Raw genomic sequence first — 27,750 nt, forward strand, 5'->3', positions numbered from 1 at the left:
ATGATTTTAATCTTTTTAAAAAATTTAAATAACTCTAAATTAAGCATAATCTCGCATTTTTAAATAACCTCAGTTACACTCATGTACCCTCGTACCCCCTTCAAACCGTATCATTTCCATTCTTCTCTGGCTGCAATGTTTGGGAAAACAATCACTACAAGAAAAATTCATTTTAGCTGCCAACAAAAAGCGGGGGCTATAAAAAAAAGTCACTAGCACGAGTGAAGTCTACTCAAGTTGGATACAAAAATAAATGTCAAATATTGTGTCCACAATGGAGACCTATAACTCATACTAAAAATTATTAAAATAATAATAATAAGTTAGCGTTTAGAATGAAGACACAAAGTAGATGCAATGGAAAAAAATTAAGTTACAGAATAATATTGAGTCTATAATGGGGACAAAAAGTAGATGCAAGTTAAAAATTATTAAAATAATAATAATAAGTTAGTTTCTAGAATGGGGACACAAAGTATATGCAATAAAAAAATAAGTTACAGAATGATACTACGTCAAGAATGAGGACACAAAATAGATGCAAGTTAATATTTTATTACCGTTAGTGTAGGTCCAGGTAACACTAAGTGTCTGTTTGCATCAAGGGGTGCACTGTTCCTGCGAACGGAAGTGAAGGAGACTGTTGGGTATGAAGTCAGGACCAATTAGATTGGACTGACTAGACACCATATTTAGTGAATGGGCTTAATCATTGTGTTCCTTGTATAATCTCTATTTAAAAATATCATTGTACTTGTAATTGGTGTGCAACATAACATAATGAAAACCTAATAGTTGTTCATGTGAATGTAGGTTGCAAATGGCAACCGAACCACGTTAAATCTTGTGTTGTTTATTTTTCTGCAGTTGATTCGTGATTATGTGTTGCTTCCGCGTGCGTTTTTCCCATCAAGGTACACCCCTGTTTGGATCAGGGATTAAGGAGGACGAGGGAGCGGGGGAGTGGGTGGCTGGAAGGTGCAGGTTTCTTCTCTCAAGTACAAAGAAATAAGAGGGAGAAGAGAGAAAGTCATCTAAGGATGCATGCAATGACGCATGTGCCCCCATTTTTTTTATAAAATATGCTATGAATTAATCACACTGTAATTTTGTATCTATTTTTTTAACTATCCCATGCACATATAATAAAACATAAAAAAAAAGATAACTAAAATAGTAAAAAAATATATATATTAATAAAAAAAATTAACTATATTAATAATATAAATATTAAAATAACAATTATATTTAAAATAAATTTTTAAAATAATGATAATAAATATTAATTAAAATAATTTCAATTATTTTAATTATTTTAATTTTATTTCAAATAAACTGTACACACCCAAAAAAATTAATTATTTATAATAAAAATAAAAATATTAAATATATTTCTAATAAAATATAAATGCCTATATATATATTAATAAAAATAGTATAAAAAATTTAGTTAAATTAAATTTTACAAAATATTTCATATTTTATTATTTGAATATTTTAAAGATAAGAGTAAATTTTTATATAATTTAAAGAATCATAAATAATATTAAAATTATATAAATACATTAATTTAACTAAAAAAATTAAAATAAATTAATAAATTGAAAAATAATATAATTATATTTAATTTACTTATTTATTTGAATTCTACATTATTTTATTATTTTATTTATAATTAAAATTTTAATTATTTTAATTAACTAAAATGTGCACAAAATTAATTATCATTTATTTCTTTTTTTATACACAAGGGTAAATTTGTAATCTTACAATTTACACAATTCAAAATATTCTTATAATCATCACATCACTCACATATTTGAATAAACTTTCCTCACATATCCACTCTAACATATCCCAATCCAAACAACCTTAACTTTCTTCATACTTTCTTCACACTTCCACTCCTCCACACCCTTAACTTTCTTCATACTTTCTTCACACTTTCACTCCCCTACACCCTTAACTTTCCACTCCCCTATACCCTCTAATCCAAACAAAGCTCAAGGTAATGTGGGCGTTTATTGTCACCTTAGTCCAAACTAAGTTATTTAATGGGAAAATAATAAAACATTAAAACATTTTTGTCTCACATTTTCATTTTCTCACACTTTCAATTTCTCATTTCTAATTATTGTTGGAGATCACACACCGACTAGAGATTAGGACATTTCATAGTATATAAGTGGGTGCAAACCTCACCTTATAAGCCGATTTTATGAGGTTGAGTTAGGTTTAAAGTTCACTTTTTAATATGGTACCAGAGTCATTTCAAACATATCCTAGCGATTGTTTGTTGGGCTTATCAGGTCACCCTCTATCAGGCTGTTATCGGACCACCTAGAATATATAGTCACACACGAGTTGGTAGCCTCGACGTGAGGGGGGTGTTGGAGATTCCACATCGATTAAAGATTAGGATATTTCATAGTATATAAGTGGGTGCAAACCTCACCTTATAAGTCAGTTTTATAAGGTTGAATTAGGCTTAAAGTCCACTTCTTAATAATTATTTAATTTTATATCCATTTTAGTGTCCCCCAAACCTACACTATAGTTAAATAATGTATTTTTCTTTATGTAAGCTTAACCGACACTACCTTGTAAATTTGTGTCCCATTGGAGGTCATCTTTATTGAAGATGGATGTTGCTCCCTTCAAGACAATGTGTTTGATAAAGCCAAATGTGTATTTTCCTTTGTTGTTTGAGTTTGTATTTACGGGATGTCTTGTGTTTAGATTAGAGGTTTTTTAAAGTGAGCTTTTTGCATCATGACCCACATCTTGACCCTTAACCATGTGATAAGAGCAAGCACAATGTTTTCTAAAAATGTTTTCACATGTTTTGCCAAAATACTCTTTACTACACAACAAATGAATCTGTTCTTTCTTAAATGAATAGATTCTTTATTAAACTGATGTCTTGTTAAAAAGTTTTAATAACCTTGTTTTGTGCATCAAGTATCTTAACTCAGTATTCATGCTATCAAAACGATTGAGTTTCATATGTTCAAAAAATCCATATTATCTTTTTAAAAATGAATTTGTTCTATCTCAAATAAATAGATTCTTTTTGAATCTGGTGCTTGGTTCTTAAAAGGTTTTCACATCTTTATCTTTGCACCAAGTAGCTTGACTAGGACTCATATAACTAAGTTGCAACCTTTCAAAATCTCTCGTTGCTTTCGAAAATAAATCTATTCATTTTATTTTCAATCTGTTCTTTTTATAACTGCTTTAAATTTTTTTTTAAAAGTTTGTTATAAAATGTCTCTTATAAAAAGAGAGTTGGTTCTGACTAAAGAAGTAAGTTGAGAAAACAAGTTTTACAACAGAGATTGAGTATTTTCAGTGAATGAGTACGTATTCTTAAAAGATTTTTCAAAATCAGAAATTGTGTTTGTTCTTGCTTGGTTCTAAGACTTGGTTGGAGGTGTTGTCACTGTATGTGCAATCTGTTCTACTAGTCTAAGTCAGATTTCTGCATTCTCTTTCCAGGTGTATTCATTTCATCTTTCATTTCTTTGTAAAGTTTGATTGTAAGACTCTTCTTGATAGGGTTTCTTGAAGAGTTATGTGTGTTGGAATGTGTGTCATAGTGCTTTAGTGGATTTCACCTTGGATTAGGTGAGACTGCATGTAGCTCATTTGAGTGAACTAGTATAATCTCGTTGTGTTCAATCTCTCTTCATCTCTGCACTATTTTTACTAATTCATTTGTTAATCTGTCAGAAATTAAATCTGTTCGATTAAGAATAAATATGTTCTTTCTGGATTTGTTCATACTGTTCTTGATTTCTGGAAAATCAATTTGAAACTTCTGTGAAAATCTGTATGGGCTGTTGAACATAATTGGAGTTCGTTGTTCTGTAAAAGTTAACTCAATTAATTGACAAGTTTCAATCAAAAGGTTGACTTTGTATTCAAGGATTGTATTTTACTGATTTTGCTTTCACATTCTATTCCATAGAAATTAATGTGAATGTTGCTAGCTGATCAACTTGCTTAATATCAGAAAATCACATAATTGATATAATTGTCTTAATACACTAAGCAGAATAAAAATCAATTTGTTCATTGCTAAATAAATAGATTATTTTCCTCTATTTTGCAAAAAGATCGAATTTGTGCAAAAGTTTTAAAAGCTCAATTCACCCCCCCCTCTTGAACTTTGACACTATTGAACCCAACAATCTCTAATGCATAGCCACCAAAAGATTAACTTTCATTTCTATTGGGACGCTAAGCCCACATTGGCCCCATGTAGCGTCTCTCTTTTGCTCTTTGTGTCACTCTTTTGGGGACTCTATCATCATTATTTCTTGTAGTGAATTTTATCATCTGAGTGAGTATGAGAGGATTGGCGAGAAGATTTGTTGTATTTGACGTTTTTCAGTGTGAAGATAATTTTGTTTTAGTTTTGTACTCCATTTTTGCACGTCATTGGTTTTTTCTATATTTCGTGGCTTCCAAAACATGAGAAAATAAATAAACAAACGAAAACACAATCATCACCAACAATAAAAATACTACAAAACTTACCTCAACCATCAACGTTCACCACCAGTCACCACAAATAATCACTACCACTTGAAAATAAAGAATAAGACATCACCTTGTCCATCATAATCAAAAGAGTATTGTTAAAATTAATATATATATATAGAGAGAGAGAAATACAAAAGAAAATATGAAGGTTCAAGGAGAATTTGCCTACTTGAAAATTATAACTTTCAACAAAAATAAAATTTAAATTATTGACCTAATTGATCTAACTAGATTTAACCACCTAGTGGGTTAAGTTGAATTGAGTTCAACATAAAAAAAATACACAAACTCCATAGAACTCAATCCAATACTTTTTTAGTACGTTTGGTTGATAAGTTTGCCCAAATTTTACAAAACCTGTAAACACTTCTAATTTAGTGACTTTGAGAAGAAAAAAAATTAATATAAACATGACATTATTACAAGAAATAAAAAAAGATATAGCTACAATATTTCAAATAAATATTTTATATATCCTTTAAATCAAACTAATTTGATTATAAATATGATTTAATATTTGATTTGGATATGATTTCTTTGTAATCTTAAATTTTCTTACTTCTTTTCTAATATTTTTAAGCAAATTGTTATCATTTTCTCATTTTATGATTACGTTGTTTAGAAGGTGCAGATTTTATATTAATTTTATCCGATCTAGATAGGAGTAGTTTTAGTTATCTATTTAGTTTTTGTTAAATATGAGTTTGAGTTAATGCACGTATTGTTGGAGATCTCATGTCAATTAAAGATTGAGTTAATCTTAAAAGTTCATTTCTTAATATGGAAGTAGGGTCATTTAGAGTATATGTGAGAGTTTGTTGGGCTATCGGACCACCAATAAATATATAGTTTTACGCACGAGTTAATAGTCTCATCGAAAGAGTGTGTGTTAGAGATCTCACATTGACTAGAGATTATGACATTTTATAGTAGATAAGTGGACGCAAACTTAACTTTATAACTCTGATTTTATAAGGTTGAGTTAAACTTAAAGTTTAATTCTTAATATATATTATTTTAATTTTAGGAAAGAATTTTTAGTATAGGATTATATGGATATATTTAATTTTTAATCATACTTATTAAGAGCAAGAGCAAGATGATTTCTTTATTTTTTTTATTTTAGAATAATTTCTTGAAGAACAAAGAAATTAAAATAAAGGAAATTAACTTTTTCTTGAAGAACACATAAATTAAGATAAAGGAAATTAACTTCATCTTTTTGTTTGAAAAAAATTGACAATTGTGATAACGGGATTTTGATGAGATTGATTCTATAATGGATTATTGTTATTGGATTGTCTGATTTGATTTATGATGATATTGAAGCATACGTGTATATTACATTGATATTTAGGTGGATTATGTAATATTGAGGTTATATAAAAGGAAATACTTTCAAGAATATTAGATGATTTATGTAATTTTTGAACTTGTGGTTAAAATTAGTAACATAATTTGATTGTTTGAATTAAATTTGATATATATATATATATATTTATTGTTTATTAAAAAAATTCTTGATGTTGAATAATGTTAATATTGAAATTGTTGAGGGTTGGAGAATCGGAATCAGATCATAGGTGAATTTTAATTTAAGAGCTATGAAAAATAATTTTAGAATAACTAAGTTTTAGTATATTTACTTATGTTGAAATCTCCATATAATACATAAGTAGTATGTTGAAATCTCCATAATAGACCGAAGTGAGGTTGTGTTTTGATTGAAAAGAGAATTTGAGAGAGGGGATTTCAAGTTATTTGAGAAGAAAGTGTAAAGAAATTGAAGTTGTTTGTGTGAATTTGTGAGAAAAGTTTATTAAAGTTGGTAAGTAATATGATGGTTGTAATGAAATTTGTATTTTTTAAAATGTAAGTTTATAAATTTATTTATTTTAAATGATAAAATATGAAACTTTTTGTATAAATTTTAGTTAATCAAAATTTTATATAAAAATATTTTCATAAAATCAAATCAAATAAAAATAAAAAATAATTTTTATTATTGTTAATATTATTATTTAATAAATTTGTTGGAGATCCACATCGACTAGAGATTAGAGCCTTTCATTGTATATAAGTGGGTGCAAACCTCAACCCTATGAGCCGGTTTTATGGGGTTGAGTTAGGCTTAAAATCCACTTCTTAATATGGTACCAGAGCCATTTCGAGTCTATCCTAACAAGTATTTGTTGGGCTTATCAGGCCACCCGCTATCGGGCCGCTATCGGACCACCCATAATATATAGTTCCACGCACGAGTTGGTAGTCTCAGCGTGACGGGTGTGTTGGAGATCCCACATCGACTAGAGACTAGAGCCTTTCATTGTATATAAGTGGGTGCAAACTTCAACCCTATGAGGTTTAAAGTAGTCCACTTCGTAATAAAATTTATTTTAATTATTATTAAGTATATAATTTATATTTATTTATATTTTTATTGTTTATAATTTATTATTATAATATATATATATATATATATATATATATATATTATTTTATATATAAAAGGTAAAGGGTAATTTTAACTTTCTCGTAAAACTTTTTTGGTTTCTTAGCTTTTTCTTCGGTGCAAAATTGCTTTTACTATTTTCTCACAAATCATTGCAAACATATACAAATGCACATTTTAATCGCTTTTCAGATCGAGTGAATATTCAAAACATTAGTTTTTATTCATTATATTTATTATTAATTATGTTTTTTAATATCATAATTTATGTTAAAATAATTTAAATATTTCAATAGTATTATTAGGATTTACCTTACTCTTATATTTCGATCAACAACCTAAAATAAATATTAAGATCGGACTCAAAGATATCATATTTGAATTATAACACTATACGATCCTAGAAGTCTAACTAAAAATTTATTCTAACTAGGTGAGTATTCTGGCAACAGTACAAAACCAATAAGCAATTAGGTTGTTATGAGAAAATGGAAAAGATTAATAAATGAGTTTATTATAAATAAAAAATACCCTAAAGTGATGAAGTGAAGTAAAACTTTTTTTACATTTAATTGCAAGAGATAAGGTAAAGTTTTAATTAATTTTTCTTTTAAGTAAAAATAATGCAATTTTTTTTTCAAAACAAAAATTTTCCGTGCTTGGAATTGAAGGTCTGTACTGAATAAATAGATAATTTGAGCCTGATTTATTCAATAGTCCCTAAATAAATAGATAGGAAACTTCTCAACCAACACCCAACAAGTGTGACAAAGACAAATCAGTTAATGGAACTAATAACTGGCAACCAAAAAAAAACGCATTAAATGAATATGATACATTACAATTTACAATGATTTAAAATTGGAAAAGAAGCACCTAATGCTGTTTCTAAATCAAAATAATGGAGTCAATGTTGTAATCGAGTACAAGGGAAATTGCGTATGCTCTCTCTCATCTGTCTGCACCCTGCTGTCAAATGGTTTGTTCATTATTACACACAACGTACTTTTCAAACCAACAACTTCCTCCATTTGTGGCTGCAATTTTTATTACTTTTCTTTTTGGGAAAAAGGACAAATTGAATCAAATACAAGAATTTTCTTAAAAATAAAAATAATTATGAAATTTTTTTGGAGAACCTCTTACACTGTCTTTGGAGTATTTCCAACCATAGTTTTTTTATGGGTTAATTAATTTAAAGAAACGAAATCACCATAAAGAAATCTTTACTCGGAGGATGTTGCGGGTATTAACAACCATTAGAAGAATATAAATTAAAAAAATATAAGTGTGAGTTGTTTAAAATGTATAAAATTTCTTTCATTAAATTAAAATTGGAAATAAATTGTTAACTGTACAATAGATTAGTCTCTTCCATTGACTCTTCAATTGAACTTTATTTTATTAATAGCAATATTACATCATTTGCTTTCAACTGTTCTCTAAATATTTAGTAACTAAATAAAATATTAAATAAGAAAATCATTGAAGAAATGGTGGTGCTGTTCTCATTTATGGTCGCAAGAACTAATGCTTTTATAAGCAAACATCTCAATAAATATATATATGAAAGAAATCATTGCTGGCTATGCAGGACCAGCAGGACCAGTAACCGTGGTAACGAAATGATGACTATCTCTCTTCTATGTATATAACTCCAACTACCAAAAGATATATAGTCACTTGCGACAGTGGAGGTTATGAACCGAAAAATACATACTCACTTCCGAAAGTGGAAGTTATAAATTAATTACATGTAGGGTTGCATAATTCAGACACACTAAAAAACGATGGCTTTTATTGCCGTTAGAATCGACTTCATATATTACAAAGATATTTGTTATTTGGATGTTTTTACAGAATTAAAATTCTATACACACAACTTAAAAGGAGTATTTATCTGAAATTAATGTTTTTACTCACTTTTTATTTTTTATATTTTTAAGTTCATTTTAATATCGATTTTTTTTTAAATGAATCATTACATAATCTTTATTATTAAAGTTTGATCATTCCTTAATAAAGAGATCAATTATTTCTGACAATTTTACTTCATCTCAAATAAAAATAAGGTAAATAATAAGAGACATTATAACTTTATGATAAAATAATTTTTCTTTATACAGTATTACGGGTCAAATTAGATTGAGAAATATTTCAATTGGTTGGTAATCATAACGATTGAACTTGAACTTAAGCTTAGTCTTATTGACTTATGTCTGAGACTAGGGGACTGTAGTGTTATTAATCAAATCCGACTAAGAGATATGTGAGTGAGTTGGTGATCATAACAAGGTTGTTTCTTTCAGCACCCTTATATTTTTTTTCCTGCACCCCACAATATTGTGCAAAGACAAAACCATTCCTATATAAAAATTGTACATTTATTTTTTTGCATTATGAATTACAAAATCTGGTAAATTTTTAGATTGACGCTTTCGGTAAAATTTTGGATTGGCGCGTCCGATAACCTCCCCGATTGGTGTTTCCGGTAGTACATGAATGACAGTATTAATCAAAAATAAAAAAAATGCAGAACATCCATAATTAAAAAACCATTATGGATCCGCCAATCCATAATTCAAAATATACATTCTAGATTCAAAAATCCATAATTGAAAAAAATAATTCCGTAATAGAAATTAAGCTTCTGGATTCAACAATTCAGAAATTAACAATTTATGCAAAATTTGCTTCCGGAACACCCCTTATCCGGAAAGCAACATGATTCACTTCCGGATTGATGAATTTGTAGATCCCAATTTCACATAAAAGGTTAAGGTTAGTTTCAGGATTTATAAAATTGTGGGGGTGCAGGAAGAAAAATGTAGGGTGCAAGAAGAAACTGCCTCATAACAATTAAACTAGGACTTAAGCTTAGCCTCAATTACTTGTGCTTGAGACTAGGGGGTTGTAGTGTCATAGGTCGAGTCCGATGTTACCTACGAGCATATCATGTGCCGATTTCAGTACTTAAGGACATTATTGTCGAATCAACGTGAATCAGAAGATCATGAATAATCATCATTAAATAGGAGACCATATTTATTACTGAAATATGTCAATAACAAGGTCAAATACAAAGGAGATAAGGTGGAAATTTTAGTATATATATTAGAAAATACACAAGAAAGAAAGACAAATTACACAATAGCTAAGGATTCACATATTCTTGACTACATTGAATGTTTCAGATTGATATGTCAATACTCTTATTTTGAAAACTTTATAAAAAATAAAAAAAAATGTCAATCGAAAACTTGTTGTCAAAAGTATTATTTTCACGAGCTAACACAAAATATATTTTTTTTTTTTATGAGAAGTATATAACTGTTTGGATATTTAATTTTATATTCTTCATATTCATAATTTACTATGAATATTTTCTACCAATTTCACCATGATTGATTTTGGTTCCTAATCATAAAAAGTTACAAGAATATATATATATATATATATATATATATATATATATATATATATATATATTGGTGCGCGTCAATTGTACTTAGGATTTAGACAGTGTTTGTTATCGTTGAACAATTGATTTTTCTCCATCAATCATGTTTTTCTTTCTCTCTTTCTTCTTGTGTTCATGTTTTAACTATATGTTAGAACTACACCCGCAAAATATTATAAAGTATTTGATAATAAAATATTAAAGTAGATTATCATATAAACAACTTATAATCATTAATCATAAAAAAAAAAATTAAACAATCATTTTTTAAATTATATAGACTATAAATAATACTTCTCAAACAATAATCAAACAATAAATTATAAACAAACTTATTCCAAATTTTAAAGAATAAAAAAAATTAAACTTATTAATAAAAAATAATATAATAATTAAATGATTTCATTATAATATAATAATTAACTAACATCCTTATAATATACTTATACGTTATGACATTCTTATCACATATATATTATAATAGGAAGTGAATTTATCTATAGATTTAGTTCTAAATCAATTTGGTTTGAACATATTAAAATTTTTTGCATTTTCAATTTTTTGCAGATATTTTTTATCTTTATGTATTTTTTTTAATAAAATCAAATAATTCTTTTTGATAATCATATGATAATTTCACATAATTTGTATTTTTTCTGATAATTTCATAATTTGTATTTTTTAAAGTAAGTTCTTTCACAATATTTTGAAAACAATATTTTAATTACAAAGAACTACAATTCACAAATAAATAAATTAAATTTATTTTTCAACTACTTTTTTAAATACAGGTAAATTTGTAACTTTACTCTTTTATTAATTTTATAAAAATCAACCATTCACAAACTTTCATAAAAAAAATACTTTTTATTCTATTTATCTTAATTTAAATAATAGCTTTTTCACATATGTTCCATTTAAATCCATTCAAACTCTTTAATCAAAACAAAACATTAAAGAAAAGGAAGGGAAAGAAGTAAGAAATAACATTTTTAGAGGAGGGATGAGATCAAAATAATAAATGCTGGTGTTGCCTGTAAGAGAATCTTTGCCTAACATTGGAAGAGTGCATAAATATACACCAACCACAAATGAATGAATTAATGAAAGAGCATAGTTGTATAATTAGGGGCTGAGTATTCTATATTTTAATTTTTTTTCCTTTCCGTTCATGCAGGCTTATTTTGGATTCTCTCAGGCGCTTCTGTCATCATATTTTTATGAGTGTATAAGTAATATATTATTTGTTTTAATTTATAATATTTATTTAGTGTTTTAATAGATAATATAATCATAAAAATATAAATAATAAAAAATCAACTCTTAAAAGAACAAAGATGGAACTAAATACAATAATAATGACAAAATAAATTTGATAGAACAAAGATAAAAAAAACTAATAATATAAAGAAGACAACTAACACTCTAACAAAAGACTATTACAACAACGGCAATTGTAATGCAGATAAGGACAAAATCTTATATAAAAAAAAGTATATAGATTTTTAAAGTTTGCTAATATGTTGATTTTGTAATATTGTTGAAATATTAAGTTTTAATCATAATAATTGATATTGTTATAAAATTATTGAAAATGTGCATTTTTGGCACTTTTTAAATATTTTACCACTAATTAAAATTGAACATTTTCTAATAATAGAAATAATTTTTAAAAATATAATTAATGTATTTTTAAATGACTTTTTGTAGAGTCATTTTTAACAATAAATCGTCCTTAAAATTACAACTGATGTTTTTTATTGATTTTTTTTAAAATATACAAATAATTTAATAAGTTTTTGCTAGTTTTTCAAACATAAAAGTTAGATGCCCGTGTGTGGATACATAAAAGTTAGTCGTACAACTTTACTGTAGTGATATTGTTCACGTAGTTCTAGGAGTAAAAGTTAAATATTCTTACTCCTGATTTTTTAATAGTCTCTTCACACTCTTTTAAAAATTATATTATATTAGTGTAATTTGATTTTAAAAATAATTATTATTATTATTAGTGAAAATAAAAATATATTTATTGTAACAGCGTTTAAAAAAAAACAAAAAACAAGAGTTTCTTTCTTTTACTTTTTCTTTCTTATCTCCATTTCTCTGTCTCTCCATATTCTCTTCTTTCCCTCTCTCTTAATTTTCTCTCCCAATCTTCATCTATTTTAAAATCTGATCAGACCACGTTGTAGCTAGCGAGTTAAAGAACATTTCTACCCGATCAGATTTTTAAACAGAGTAAGTTCATTTTTACTCTAAATATCCTTTGTTCTCTATTTTTCCTTAGGATTTAGTCATCAATCTTGGTGGGTCTGTTGAGAAGTTTAATCCTCTCAACTTATTCTACTATATACTGAATTTTTGTTATGTTTGGATAATTTGCATTAGGTCCATAAATCTTGAAGCTTATCCAAACGGTGGGAAATAAAATTCTAAAAGTTGCTTAGAAAGCAGTAAGGGAAGCTAAATTTAATTTTTAATAGCACCCTAGTATAGAAGATCTGAATGCGGAAGGGACGTGGTCCCAATATTCAATTTTCTTGCAGGGATGTTGTGTGTTTATATATTAGGTTGTTTGTTTATATATTATTTAAATTTGTAAAAATATTATATTTTGATGGTTTAATATTTAAGTGTTGTTCTTTTATGTTAATTACACTTTTGAATGTTGTGGATCACTTTTTGAATGATATTGTATGACAAAATGGTATGAAATTGAATTCATACATTGGGATAATGTATGGACTGATGTTTGTTGCGTATTAAGTATTGATGCCTATGTGGTAACAGAGATCTCCGATCTTCATTGAAGATCTAAGTCACATAGACTAAGATATCAGGTGGTGAGAAGCTGATGGGGGAGTTCATGCACACCGTGACATATGAGATGCACGACTTGGGTTGTATTGAACTTACTCTGATCATTTCTGATAAATAATAAAAAATCAACTCTTAAAAGAACAAAGATGAGACTAAATACAATAATAATGACAAAATAAATTTGATAGAACAAAGATAAAAAAATAAACTAATAATATAAAGAAGACAACTAACACTCTAACAAAGACTATTACAACAACTATTTAATTGGATCAATTAATTTATCATGGACCAGCCTAATGCAGATAAGGACAAAATCTTATATAAAAAAGGTATATAGATTTTTTAAAGTTTGTTAATATGTTGATTTTGTAATATTGTTAAAATAGTAAGTTTTAATCATAATAATTGATATTGTTATAAAATTCTTGAAAATGTGCATTTTGGAACTTTTTTAATATTTTACCACTAATTAAAATTGAACACTTTCTAATAAATAGAAATAATTTAAAAAAATCTAATTAATGTATTTTTAAATGACTTTTTGTAGAGTCATTTTTAACAATAAATCGCCCTTAAAATTTTAACTGATGTTTTTTTATTGATTTTTTTTAAAGTATACAAATAATTTAATAAATTTTTGCTAGTTTTTCAAACATAAAAGTTAGATGCCCGTGTGTGGATACATAAAAGTTAGCAGTACAGCTTTACTGTAGTGATATTGTTCACGTAGTTCTAGGAGCAGAAGTTAAATATTCTTACTCCTGTTTTTTTAATATATTATATAAAATTGTATAATATTATAATGTGATCAATGTGAAATAATTTTATATTTTGAGTTTCAATGTAATTTAATAATATAAAATAGTTTATTGGTTAATCTAGAATGATATATATATTTTATGAAATTTAATGAAAATTTAATATAAGATTAAAACAAATTAAAAAATATAATTATCCTATCGTAACTCTCATATATTAAGGTAAATGTATATTTTATTATAATATATTGTATTCTTTATATTGTACATTATTGTACGTAGAAAATATAATTAATTTATATCTAACATAATTATATAGTTATATCTTTTTTAGTTTTTATTTTTTATAAGTTCTTATAGAGAATTAATAATATAAAATATTTTATATATACAAAGCTCAATTAAATTTTAAATCTCTAATAAATTTGAATATTTTTAATTAAATGTTGATTAAAAAAATTATTAAGTATTTTAAATTTTTTTTATTTAAGATTTTGTGTTTGATCTTTACATTAATTTGTTTGATCTTACATTCTGTAATTAATATTGACATATTAATTTATTATTAATTTGTTTTAGATAAATAATTGATTTAATATAACAAATGATGAAATATTTTATTTTTAAATAGAATTTAAAAAAAAATACAAAAAGTTTAATTATGTTATTTTTGCTTTAATTTCATTAATAATTGGGATAATTGAACATGTATTAGAAGAGTCTTAACATGTAAATATTTTCATTTTTCACAACAACTCTTCTTTCTACAAAATAAAGTTTAGAATAGAGAAATAATGTCAGTGTTATTCATATTTATGTAAAAGGGGATATTAAGTCCTCTTTGTTTAAATCGAAAGACTATTCACAAGAGACAATAACCATTTATATCAGCTATTTGGATCCAGTGATGTGTGTAGAAATGTGAGGAAGTAAATATCTGTGAATAGCTAGTGATGCCTAACACGAAAACTTTATAAAAAAAAATAATAAAAAAATAATATCTGTGAATAGTTAAAATCATGTCTCTCTCATAAAAAAACTGTAAAAAGACAGATAAACATGAATAATTTGTTTAATTTATCTCAAATTTTGACAAGCTGATGAAAACAAAAAAAATCAGATCATATTATAAAATAAAAATATTAAATACATTTATAATAAAATAAAAGATATTATATATACATTAATAAAAATAAAATAAAAAATTATATACATAATTCATTATGTATAATATAGTACATAAATTTTATTATATAGTTAATTATAAATTCCATAAGGCACTACTACTAGTCTCCTACTGAGTTAGTCCCCGGAAACGAACTGAGCTAGGAGACCACAAAATAGTTAATTATAATAATATAATATAAATTATATAATATAATAATAAAATAAATAATAATAATATAAAATATTTCTATATTTATAATAATAACAAATATTATTAATATTAATAATATAAATTTTTAAATAATATATAAAATTAATTTATAAAATAATAATAAAATTATAAATAATAATATTAATTAAAATAAATTTAAATAATGATAATAAATACAAATTAAATAAAATAAAATTATTAAATAGTAATAAAATTAATACTATTTTATTTTATTATATTTATATCAAATATTTAATAATATTATTATTTATTATTAATAATAATAATAAAACTATAATATAATAAAATAAATATAGTTATTTATATAATTTTTTTATATCATATTATTATTTTTATTAATCAAAAAATAAATATATAAATTAATTAATGAGTTTTTTAAATATAAAAAAATTATAATCTTAACCTCTTATTAATTAAAAAAATTAAAATTTCAATCACACTCAACTCACTCATTGTAACTCACAAATTTATTATTTTTATAAAAAAATCATATTTAATGATAAGAAACTCATGTTTTTTTTAAATAATTATTCAATTATAAAATTTAAATTAACTCAATTTTATATAAAAATATTACTTCATATTTTATTATTAAAAAAATTTAAAAAACAAAGGTAAGTTTGTAAACTTATATTTTACACCTTTAAAAAAAATTCAAAATTTATTCACAGCTATCACACCACTCAATAAACTTTTCTCACAGATCCACTTTAATATACTAAATCCAAAGACACTCATTTTCTTCACACATTCATCTTAAATCCTCACACATCCACTCCATCATATTCCTATACATTTACTTCCCAATTCAAACACACCCTAAGAATCTACAAATTAGAGTATTTGGTCACGACGATCAATCTGAATGTTGTCGCGGATAACACAATCAAAATTACAAGCTTCATTCAACATGAAGGTGTTAACAACATAAAAAAGAACAATATTGTCACCAGCACAACAATTGTGTTTGAGAAAAAAAATAACAAGTGTATCAATTAGAAGAAACGTCAAGAGTACGCAATGAATTGTGATTAGAGATTATAAATTTAAGTCACCTCCTCATCATCAACACATCCAAACGAAAGTAAGCAACTAATCTGACAACATATTACCTTTGTCATAATCGTGAAAATACACACAAAAAAATGACAATAGAGTACAACAATATCAAGCATGCGATCGAAATTATGAAAAAACTTTTGAAGTAGAACGAACGAGATGACTGTAAAGGTTAGAAGTGAGGACAAAGAACAAATAAAGATTTTAGGTTAAGACCATGATCATTGACTTTGACTTAAGGATGAGAATGGAAAGAATATTTCAATTATTGAAAATTCAAAAAGAGATTTGATTGCTAGAGACCATAAGCTAAATAAAATTATGAAGAAATTAAGTAAAGAATAAAGTGAGACTTTGAAATTGAAGGAGTTGATTAGTGAGAAAGAGAGAATAAGTAAAAGAGTTTTCGATGAAATGAAATTGGGAAGACTTAGGTTAATTAATAAAACCAGAACTATAAAATATAAGACCAAATATTTTTTTTTGAAAGAAAAATAAAATAAAGATATTTTTTGGATATTTAATATAATAATTTTTTTAATAGATGTTCAGTTGGTTACACTCAAATGTTCTAGTTATTTATAAGTTGTATATAATTATATACCGGAGTTTAAGAAAGGTGTTTTGGAAGTTATATAATTGGTTTCATTGTATTTTTTTTAAAGCACTCTACACCTCATTATACATTTTATCAAACAAGTTAGTGAAGCTTTTATGCAACAATATTTTTAAGAATTCAAACCCAAGACTCTTATTAAAAAAAACAAATCATGCGTAGATGTTACATTAGAGTTCATAATTATCCAAATATGGCAGATCATGATTATAAGTTGGTAAACTAATCATACAGCGATGAACACAATCCTCGAAGAATAAGTGCATAGATTATTCATTTCTTAATATACCTCACGCAAATTTTAGAATTATGAAATAAGAAGAAAGTGAATTGAATTTTTAATAAGTTAAAATAAACTGTTATATACAATAATAAATAATTTGATTCTTTGATAATAGAGAGAAAATATACATAACAAATTGATAATTACAAAAAGTTGTCATTCAAAGTTTAGAGAGTTTAGAAGAGACCTACTGAAACCATTGTATTTGGAAAAGGAATTCCAATAATTTTAAGAAACTAAAATAGAGGATATTTGAATTACTTGTAATTGATTTTTTTAATTTTTTTATAGGGTAATTAAAATATTTTATATTTCCTTTTATATAAAGTAACTGAATCTTTCTTTAAAATAAAATTATATTTCAAAGATATTGATTTAAAAATAAAATTTTAAGATTAAACTTTATAAACAAAATATAGTCAAATTTAAATATCTAAGTTATATAGAAAAATTCATATATGTGTATATATGTATTCATATATGTGTATATAATGAGAAAGTGACTAGTTGTGAAATTTTAATTTTCTCTTTTTTTAGTGAATTTCAAATTTCATTATTTTAGTTATTTGAAATATCTTTTAAGAAAATCATAAATTTCATTTTTTAGTTTCCTTAAAAAATTCAAAAATTTAAATTTATCAAATAAATGAATTAATTTTTTAAATACCTCATCTAAACGCACTATATAGTTTTTTTCATAATTAAATAAGCTGCATGGTTCTATGATAGCAATTGATGAGAAAAATAGAAAATCAGGCTATTATTATTCTGACATATGTTTTACAGCATGCAAATTGGATGGAGCCATTCATGGGCTTGTCACCTCGAACAGTAGTCACATATGGGTTTCTTTTTGCACTTCTATTTCCTTAACCATACTTCCTAAATTTTTGTAATTCTTTTATATAACTTTGTCTTTCTCTCCTTATCATAACATTTCTAATAGGTGTCATTTATGAGTAAAATATTATTTTAGTATAATTTTTACAAATATAAATTGTTTAAATGGATCTCATTCTACCAAATCGCACTACTTCTATGCATCTGTAACTGTATTAGTTTGGTTTCAATCAGTCTCGCAATAAACCACATTTTTATAATTTTTTATTTGCCTTTCCATTTTTTATAACTTAAAATATTAATATAACTATTGAAGCATTGTATTTTACTTTTAAGACCTATAAAGACCTTTTTTTTTTTTATCTTAATCAAAACCCTATTATTATAGTATTATATCATTATATCATATCAACTTGTTGTAATTAGGGTTTGTTGTAAAACTTTGAACTTAAATTTAAGATATCTACATAATAAATGTGCTTATGAGTCTTTCATATTTTTTTTTAGTGTTTCAGAATTTTAAATCCCAAACTGTAGTCTTTTGACTTATGGGTTTTAAAACAATAAAGAATATTCAGTTCCTAAGGTTTTGTTCTCCTATGTTCCTCTTCTAAACACTTGGATAATAATTTTTAAGAGAAAATAATAATAATAATAATATACACTTCTTTATAAATTAAAACTAATCTATTCTTAAATTAAACAAAAAAAATTTACACGTTGATTTATTCATAAGTTATTTTAATTTAAAAAGAATAATTTATTCAGTTTTCCGCACTGAATTTTATTATAGAAAAACACCACCTAAACCGTATTTTAAAAGGTAATTTTAACCCAAAAAAAATTCATTAATCGTATTTTGAACCACGACTTTTTGATATAAATTTTTTATTATAAAACAGATTTGATATTTCAAAATTTCAAAACAAAATCATATTTTAAAACACAATTTTGTTCATATTTCACAATTTAATTTACCCATTTTTGCAAATTTTTTTAAAAGTCCCTAAAAGGTAAAGAAAACCTAATTTATCTGTTATACTTCTATACCTCAGGAAAATAAAACAGCATCGCATATTCTCTTCCTCAGTACCTGGAAATAACAGTAAAAATCAAACCTAAACTAGCAACAAGAACTTGTGCGATGTTGTTTATTTCTTCACAAATTTTTGAAGAAAAAGAGTAACAAGATGGTATTCATGAATAGTAACGAAAACGTGAATTAAAAATGAGCATAAAGGAAAGAAAACACATTCAAAGCTTACATTACTAGAATAAAAAAAAAGTAAGAACTTTTGTTAAAAAGAAAATTAAAAAATAAAATACCTTGACAAGTAATCGAGTATATTAAAAGAAATCATTGCATCTTGTCTTTCCATGTCAAGTAATTAAAGAGACTACGCTTATTATCCTGAACAGCAGGTGATATATTTTCTACGATGACATTACCGTCATGATCAATTCTGTAAGAGACATCAAGTCCCTCCAAAATCAGGTGATAAACGATTTCATTGGAATTTATACCATTCTGCTCTCTTTCATGTACTAATGTTTCATTTTGGTGCTCATCTACATCAGAAGCATCGTTTTCTTTCTTAAGTAGTGCATCATGTGGCCGATTGCGTTGACTCAATGACCGAATATCCCATGAAAGAACCTGCTTTATCAAGCTTTGGAACTCACTTGGTGATGCATACAATGACTTTTTTTCCTGTAGTAAACGAGAAATAAACCCATATGAATTGGCATTATAGCAAGAAAATAATGTATTCAGAAACATACACATTATGCAATAACAATATAAAGCAGTAATTAAAACTTCAGGGAGTTCAAGATCTGAATAATTTTTAATAATTTCACTTCAAGATATTTTCGGTCTTTCTCTCTTTTAATTAAGGGTCCTATTGACCAACAAATATAACTAGGGTCTGATGACTTTCTCTCAGACGTTTTGTAATATAAAGTGAAAAGGGCGACCCAATGCATGAGGCTCCCTAGTCCCAACAAGTGGGGTTAGGAAGGATGCAAGTGGAGAGTTTGTTCCAAGGATTTGAACCCGAGAGTTCTAAGTCAGAAGGTAGCAGGAATCTTGCTGTTGCACGACCATGGCTCATCCTCATTTTGCAATATAAGCTAAGTAAAAACAAATACTAAAAAACGGTTGCAGATAATTTTGGACTAAAAATGATCACAAAATGCATGTTACTTTTAAGGCCTTTTAAAAAAATGTTAAAAAAACTTAATAAGAAGCTAAAATAATGTATAAAACGCTAATATTAGCAAGTAAAACCCATACTAAATAACTAAGTACAATGTTAAAATTGAAATAGTGAGAGTAATCAAAAGCCAAGACTAAGTATGGTAATCAGAGTCATTTCCCTTTAATTTAAAATATGTACACCCCTGAAGAAAGTTGAAAACATGAAAAGTTGAATTATATACTGATGGGGTGCATCCATTCTGGCTAACAAAAATAATTTTCAAATAAATAATTAATTGAGGCTTCGCTAAGTTTAGTCATTACAATTTCAAGCAAGGTCACTTCAGGTTCAGCCCCTGATTTTCTTTTTCCTTATTTTTTCATTTGAGCCACTTAATTTACCATTTCTTTTCAATATGTTTGGTTTTGCATTGAAACTAGCTAACAAACGTATTTTACCTGAAGAATAGTGATGTATATATTGGCAACCTCTATCAAACAATTGTAAATGTGACATATATATAATAATATATAATAATGTGATGTATTGACTCTAAATCATGATTATCTAGTAAAGAGCACAATGAACTGTCTACTAGAGAGTGTCTAGTAGTTTTAATATTAATTAGACCATCTACCACTTGTATTAGATGACATTTTGTCTTGACTGTCTTTGCAGTTTTCTGTTATTTCATTTCCTTAGTTCTATATAGAAAACTCTATATATATGCGATATACAAAATATTAAGAACGTACTTTGTGTATAGAACCTTATGTTATAATACAGTTGTTTTCTTTCGTTATTGTTCTTGTATTTTTTCCTGTTATTGTTGAACGAACCCAACAATTGGTGTAGTCTAAGAGGAACAAAAGGAAGAAAATCAAGAAGAGCAAGGTTTAAAGGCATGGTCACCATGTTTGACATTGAGAAGTTTTCTTATGAGAATAACTTCAAATTATGGAGGATTAAGATTGAAGTTATCTTGATACAACAAGAATGTGCTGATGATATAAAGGGTGAGGCATACATGTCAACGTCATCATCTCAAAAGGAGAAGATTGACATGATCAACAAAGTCAAAAACCACATAATTTTGTGTCTTGGATAAAATGCCTTTAGGGAAGTCGCGAAGGAGATAATTGTTGCGTCAATGTGGACCAAATTTTAGTCATTATATATGACAAACTCTTTGGCACATAGACTCTATTTAAAGCAACAAATGTATTTGTTCAAGATGACTGAATGAAAATGATGGTAGAGCAACTAACAGATTTTAACAAGATTCTAAACTATCATGAGATCATTGAAGTGAAGCTCGAAGATAAAGATAAGGCTTCACTGTTTCTTAACGCTTTGACGTTTGGAAAGGAAAAGACCATTCTCTAGAGGAGGTTTAGACCTCAATTTGGACTAAGAAGCTACATAAGCTTCAAGAGTCTAACGGAGATGATAATAGGTTGAGTTTGAATGTCTTGAAGTCAAAGAACAAGAAAAGGAGGGAGGTGAAAGTGAGGAAGTCAAAGAATTCATTTGATGACAAGGTAGAGGGCTTGAGTACTATAATTGCCACAAGAGAGGTCATTACAAAACAGACAGTCCAGAAAAGGAAAAGAATTAGAGGGGTAGAAACTCTCATTTCAAAAGTGAATAGCTTGATGTTGCAGTAGAATTTGATAGCTACGAGTTTGTGAGAGTGTTAGTGGCATTAGTGTCAAATACACAAAGAAGTTGGGACACAGGTTGCACTCATCACATGCATCCGATGAAAGAGTTCTTTGAGACCTTAGAACTGAAAGAATGAGATGTAGTTCTTCTTAGAAACAATTTAGTCTATAAGGTGCAAAGCAGATATTGCAATATTTGAGGAAGTGTTCAAAAGCTCAAGACAATTTTTTTTGTCTATTAGTATCTTTATCTTATAGATTTGTCAACCACATTGAACAAGGTACTATAAGGATTTTAAAGGAGCATCTAGAATTGCTAAGGAGGTAAAACAGTGAGAACGTGTGCGTCTGTGGCTAGTAAGAAGATGCAAGATAAGACAAAATTTTGGCATCTAAGATTAAGGCACATTAGTGAGAGAGGTTTAGTGGAGCTGGGCAAACAAAACCTCCTAGGAGGTGATAGTATGGAGGAGTTGGAGTTTTGTGTTCAATGCGTACTTGGAAAGTCTCATAGATTAGAGTTTGAAATGAAACTAGTAAGTATATATTCAGTAGACCGTTTCAGTATGCTTATGCAAACTTGTGGGGTCCAACACGAGCTCAGACTCATGGTAGAGGGTCTTATTTCTTCACCATCATAGATGATTACTCGCAGAGGGAGTGAATTTATATCTTGAAAAAAAAAAGACTGAAACTTTTCAGGGATTCAAGGGTGGCACACCATGATTGGTTATCAACAGGTAACCAAACTTAAAGTGTTTAGAATTGACAATGGATTGAAGTTTGTATTAGAGTAGTTTAAAGAGTTTGTATCATGATCATGAAGAGCACAAAAGACCGTCTACTAGAGTGTCTAATGGTATTAAGATTAGTTAGACTGTCTACCATCTACCACTTGTAATACTTCGTAGTTTTCAATTATTTTGTTTCCTTAGTTCTATATATAGAGAACTCTTTGTATATTTTACATTGAGAGCATACTTTGTGTATAGAATCTTCTATTATAATACTTTCATTCTTGTTCTTGTGTTTTTCTTGTTACTTTAGAACAAACCCAACAAAGAATATTTTACTTATTTTCCCGTATTAACTTAAATGTTCATATAATTATTATAATTATAACAAGGTTGTATATTTCATAAGAGTTGTTAAAATATCATTTTTCTTCCGTGAAAAAATGTTAAAGAAGCAAGGAGCTGTTTTGCAATCATTTGGAAAAGCAATTCTATTCTTCTTAAATGAAAACAAAAGTACGGAGTAAACATGATGCATTTAGTTAACAACTCACTGCCATTATCCAGCAATTTTCGAGAGCTGAAGTGAAGTCCTCCGAAAGGCTAATAGACGCTACAGAAAGCAAGTTATCCTCCTGAAGAAATACAAATTTTTTAAGATGAGATATTTCATTAAACTTCTATAAAGAAATGTAAGAAAATATAGTATTGCTCAAGTAAATTTCATTGCTGATTCTAAATGTACACCATAGTATGAAGCTTCAAAATAATCAGAATACAAGAGTACAATAGTCTCATTACCAAGTAAAAGGTAGAGATGATTTATTATATATTATTTTTCTCAAATGGGAAGATTAAATTTGATATCCAGCTAACAATTGTTTAAAGTTACTTGCAGTAATTGAAAATCAAATTGTTAAAATATGTTATACATTAATTAGAAAAACCAAACCTAATAAGCAGTGAAAGATATAGCTAAAAGGAAAACGGAGCATTACTGTCAACCAATTTGGCACTGTAGCTTCTCGGATGCTGTCACAATATGGTAGGTAAGGCTTGAGATCAAGCACTGGCTGTTGACAAGATTCGGAAGTAACATGATTATGCATTTACTTAAAAACATAAAATTCACAGCTAAACAAATACCAATATAGTATTCCACTAAAGTTAAGTTTGCATAAAAAGCGGGGACTGAAAATGGAGGCTTACAGTTCCATCAACCAGATCCACACCAGAGAGCAAAACCATATTTCCCTGTACAGCCTCTACCTACAGTATAAAATGAAAGTTACAAATTAGGTCTGTACTTTTTGTTTATTTGAATACAAAAAACGAAATTCTAGGGAGTGGATGGAAAAGGGAACAGAGACAACATGAGAAAAAAGATTACATTAATGAGACCCTGCACAGCCGTGACACAATGTACTGTTTCTTTTAAAGTATTACCTTGAAAAGATATTTATATATACCCTATAGTTTGGGTGCACAAGAAGTAATCACGGAGAACTAAGAATTTCCTAAACACATAATAATAAGGGTGAAATTCAATTTCCTATCAGGAGTGTAGCACAATTTCAATGTGTCACTATCATTCCATGATCTGTGGTTCATTTGTTACATGACTGATTCATACTTCTTCTCATCCACTCTTAAGCAAAATGACATGTGACAGTCACATGTTCATTACACAAATCATTGTTGTTGCTTGGCATCAACCTGCCTCAAAACATTGCAATTTTCTGATGAATATCCTTGTCACGTGCATTTTCAAAATGTAAAACAGTACTATATAGTTTCTTAACAACACACCACACAGAATTCATACTTGGGGCTAGGGGGAATAACCATCATACATACTACTGAAACTATCAATTCATAGATAGACATTGAGTCACTTATTTCATAACATATGCAATGACTCCAGCAACAAGGGTGTGAAATCCGATGCTGTCTTGGGAATGAATGCAACAATTTAGTAATGCTAAGAGGAATCACAAAGCAATCTAAAGATAACAAAGGATAAAGTGATATTTTCTGAGACACACTGATTTGCTGGTCTCCAATATTCAACAATATGCATTAAACCAGGGAGATATCAATCAGTGGAAATGTCATTTGTGAGAAGAATTATCTTAAGTCACAAAACCAACAAGTGTCCTTACCTTCGCAACTGTGAGTCCGATGGGGCATGGACGGTGTGGGGATCGTGTGGCAAACACTCCCTTTCTTCCACCCTTCAGTCTCGGAACCCTCACCTATTCATCCACCGATCCATATGAAAAGACTTCTATAAAACAAAAATTAACATGGCATAGCTATGACAACGTAGATTAAGGTTATGTTTGAATAAACTTCTTTTTAAGTATTAATAAAGAAGCAAATAAAAACATAAAATGAATTAATCTTCTCACGTATGCTAATTTTGACTCATGCACTTAAGTCTCATGGAAACTATCACGTCTAACTTTACAAAAACTAAAAATACACAAGTTAATTTTGGGTCACGTCAGAATTTCAATTCATTATTTCTTTTGATTCAACTTAAAATGACTAAACCTACTACATTTTCTTTAATATATAATAAGCACTCAGAAGAAGTTATAAGCTAAGGAGATGTTCATGTGAAAAGGGCCCAAATTATTAGTTGAAACCAGACGCACACACCTTGGCCTTGAACCCTGATTTAGACGGATGCTTCCACAGCTTCTCAAGATCCGTATTTAAGTGAAAAACATACAGAATCCAGCAATGAGAATATTCCTCCAAACCCTCAAGCGACGCCGGCGGAACGCGAGTAGTGTTAAAAACCAAACACGCCCTAGCAAGTGGCACGAGTAACGGTTGCCTCGGCGTCCCGTTCCTGGTGGAGAAGCAGGAGTGGACGATACCGATTGGCATCATGGGATAACAGGTGAGATTTAGGTTTTGAGATTGAGGTTGCGATTTTGTCACTTCTTCTCTCAAGGCCTGCAAATACCGGAGTCATGAACGCAATTAGGAACGCATAAAGTAGTTGGATGGAAGAGAGAGGTGATAGAGACCTGTTGAGCCCTGATTCGGCCTTGCCTTTCGGAGGCGCATTTCTCAGAGCAGGACTTGAGAGATGTCTCGAGCTCCTCGATCTTGGAGTTCAGATTATTCCATTTTCTCTTTAATGCGTAGGCTGCAGAATTCAGTGAGACATATGAGGATGGTGAGAGAGTGATTACAATCGGAATTGAAATAGCTTATATGTACCAGAGATGGTAATGGCGGTGAGTGTGAAGGTTATGGCGGTCACTGTCAACCATTTTGTTTCTGAAACGTTGCCGCGCATCACTTGCCAGCTTCGGGTCAAAGTAAAATCACTTCACTTCTATCTCCTACATCTGAATTTATACTCAAAGGCAGATGTTGGTATCTATCTGAGTTTTTGTTTTCTTTAAATTTAACTATAATGTTCATATAAGTTTAGGGAATTTTTCTGATAAAAAAAAGTTAAGGGAATTTTTACTCTAGCAATAACAATCAAGTGGTCTTTCAAAGCACGAATATTCTGATCGAATGATTTAAAACAACTTTTGTTTAGAAATTTACATATTATGTTACTAAACAAAAAATAGTCATATAATAAAAAAAGTAAATTAATAATTCAAAACAATTCAAACTAATAAATATAAATAATTATTATTATTTTCATCAAACTAAATAATTTATAAATCCTTATAACATTCATAATAAACACATTTTATTTGTATCTATTATCTAAACTATATACTGATATTATTTTAATTATCTTTTCATTTTATACATATATCACTTCCTACGTCTCATAAAGAAGTACATCTTCTCATCTCAAAACTTAGAAACATCATATTCATATTTTATTCAATTTGTCACATAGACATTTAACAACTATATAAAAATATTTTGTACTTGTCACAACATTCTCTTCAACACACTTGATAAAAATAAAGAACATTATTCATTTATTATGTGAAAAGGTAAATTCGCATGACTTATAAGACTCGATTTTTTTTTTAAGCTAAATTATAGAAATATAGAATTTCCATTAAATATCAATACTTGAAACATTTATATTTTTAAGTCTAATAACCGAATATAATCACAATATAATCAAACATAGTTATAAATCATCAAACTGAATCCAAATTGTAAAACAAATTAAATACATATTGCATTAGCCAATAATACAATCACAATTCTTTAATCATTTCAAACAACACTCATAATAGCAAATATTAATTAAAACAAAAATTTAACATAGTTTCATCCAGTATTTCATTGACAGTATAAATTAATCTACAACACAATATCAAATAATCTTTAACCATACAATGTCTTTACATTAAAATACAGTTAATATAACTAAGTCACAACCAAACATTTCAATACTTCACTGTAGACTTCTATAAAACATTTAACTAACTTTTCTTACTTGACAACAAGTGAGTATAGCTAAACTTCAATAAGTCTTGTTAAATATAGAAAACTCAAATATGCTTTGAGAAAATCCTAAACATCAAATTAAATATATTGCTATGACCTTACACTATAAGATAAGAGATGTTATTTTTTTCCCAACAAACTCCACTTACAAGAGTTCTCTAAGCATGCAAATCATTCAAATGTAAACAACAACAAAAATGAAATAAAGAGTAATTTATTCGAATCCAAATTGTGATTAGATTATCTTTTATTATCTACTAATTTCACTAGTGTAAAGTTATAGTCTCGAAAAATAATGAGTAGTGAAGTCACAATTATAAAAAGAAAATAAATTTTAAAAAAGTTAATATTTTTTCATAAATAAAATAAAAATAATAAAATTATTTTATTTATAAAGGTTTTAACTTAATTACTAATAAAATATTTATAGTTCATCACACTACTAATCTTCAACATAATTT

At 27.3% G+C, this 27,750-nt stretch overlaps 1 protein-coding gene across 2 annotated transcripts; it reads right to left on the reverse strand.

Annotated features, from left to right (window-relative positions):
• Positions 1 to 19,481: 19,481 nt before the first annotated feature.
• On the reverse strand, positions 19,482 to 26,266 carry LOC137807376 (tRNA-thr(GGU) m(6)t(6)A37 methyltransferase). Of its 2 annotated transcripts, XM_068607993.2 has the most exons (8): positions 26,078 to 26,266; positions 25,882 to 26,003; positions 25,505 to 25,807; positions 25,003 to 25,095; positions 24,050 to 24,109; positions 23,839 to 23,913; positions 23,395 to 23,475; positions 19,482 to 19,952 (listed from the first exon to the last, which is right to left on the reverse strand). In XM_068607993.2, the coding sequence occupies exons 1-8, from the start codon at positions 26,154 to 26,156 to the stop codon at positions 19,599 to 19,601; spliced, it is 1,167 nt and encodes a 388-aa protein (XP_068464094.1). In that variant the 5' UTR covers positions 26,157 to 26,266; the 3' UTR covers positions 19,482 to 19,598. The 2 variants fall into 2 exon arrangements, with proteins under 2 accessions (XP_068464094.1, XP_068464095.1); XM_068607994.2 differs by lacking the exon at positions 23,839 to 23,913 and having other exon boundaries at positions 26,078 to 26,241.
• Between the last annotated feature and the right edge of the window lie 1,484 nt (positions 26,267 to 27,750).

Source organism: Phaseolus vulgaris, chromosome 3, assembly GCF_051622355.1.
Source record: "Phaseolus vulgaris cultivar YP4 chromosome 3, ASM5162235v1, whole genome shotgun sequence".
NCBI classification, from domain to species: Eukaryota; Viridiplantae; Streptophyta; class Magnoliopsida; order Fabales; family Fabaceae; genus Phaseolus; species Phaseolus vulgaris.

Excerpts from the sequence above, each read along its gene's own strand:
- LOC137807376 (XM_068607993.2), bottom strand. The coding sequence starts at position 26,156 with ATGCGCGGCAACGTTTCAGAAACAAAATGGTTGACAGTGACCGCCATA. Across the intron at positions 25,808-25,881 it reads GCCGAATCAGGGCTCAACAG|GCCTTGAGAGAAGAAGTGAC; the intron begins GTCTCTATCACC and ends CGGTATTTGCAG. Across the intron at positions 23,914-24,049 it reads TGGATCTGGTTGATGGAACT|CCAGTGCTTGATCTCAAGCC; the intron begins GTAAGCCTCCAT and ends TCTTGTCAACAG.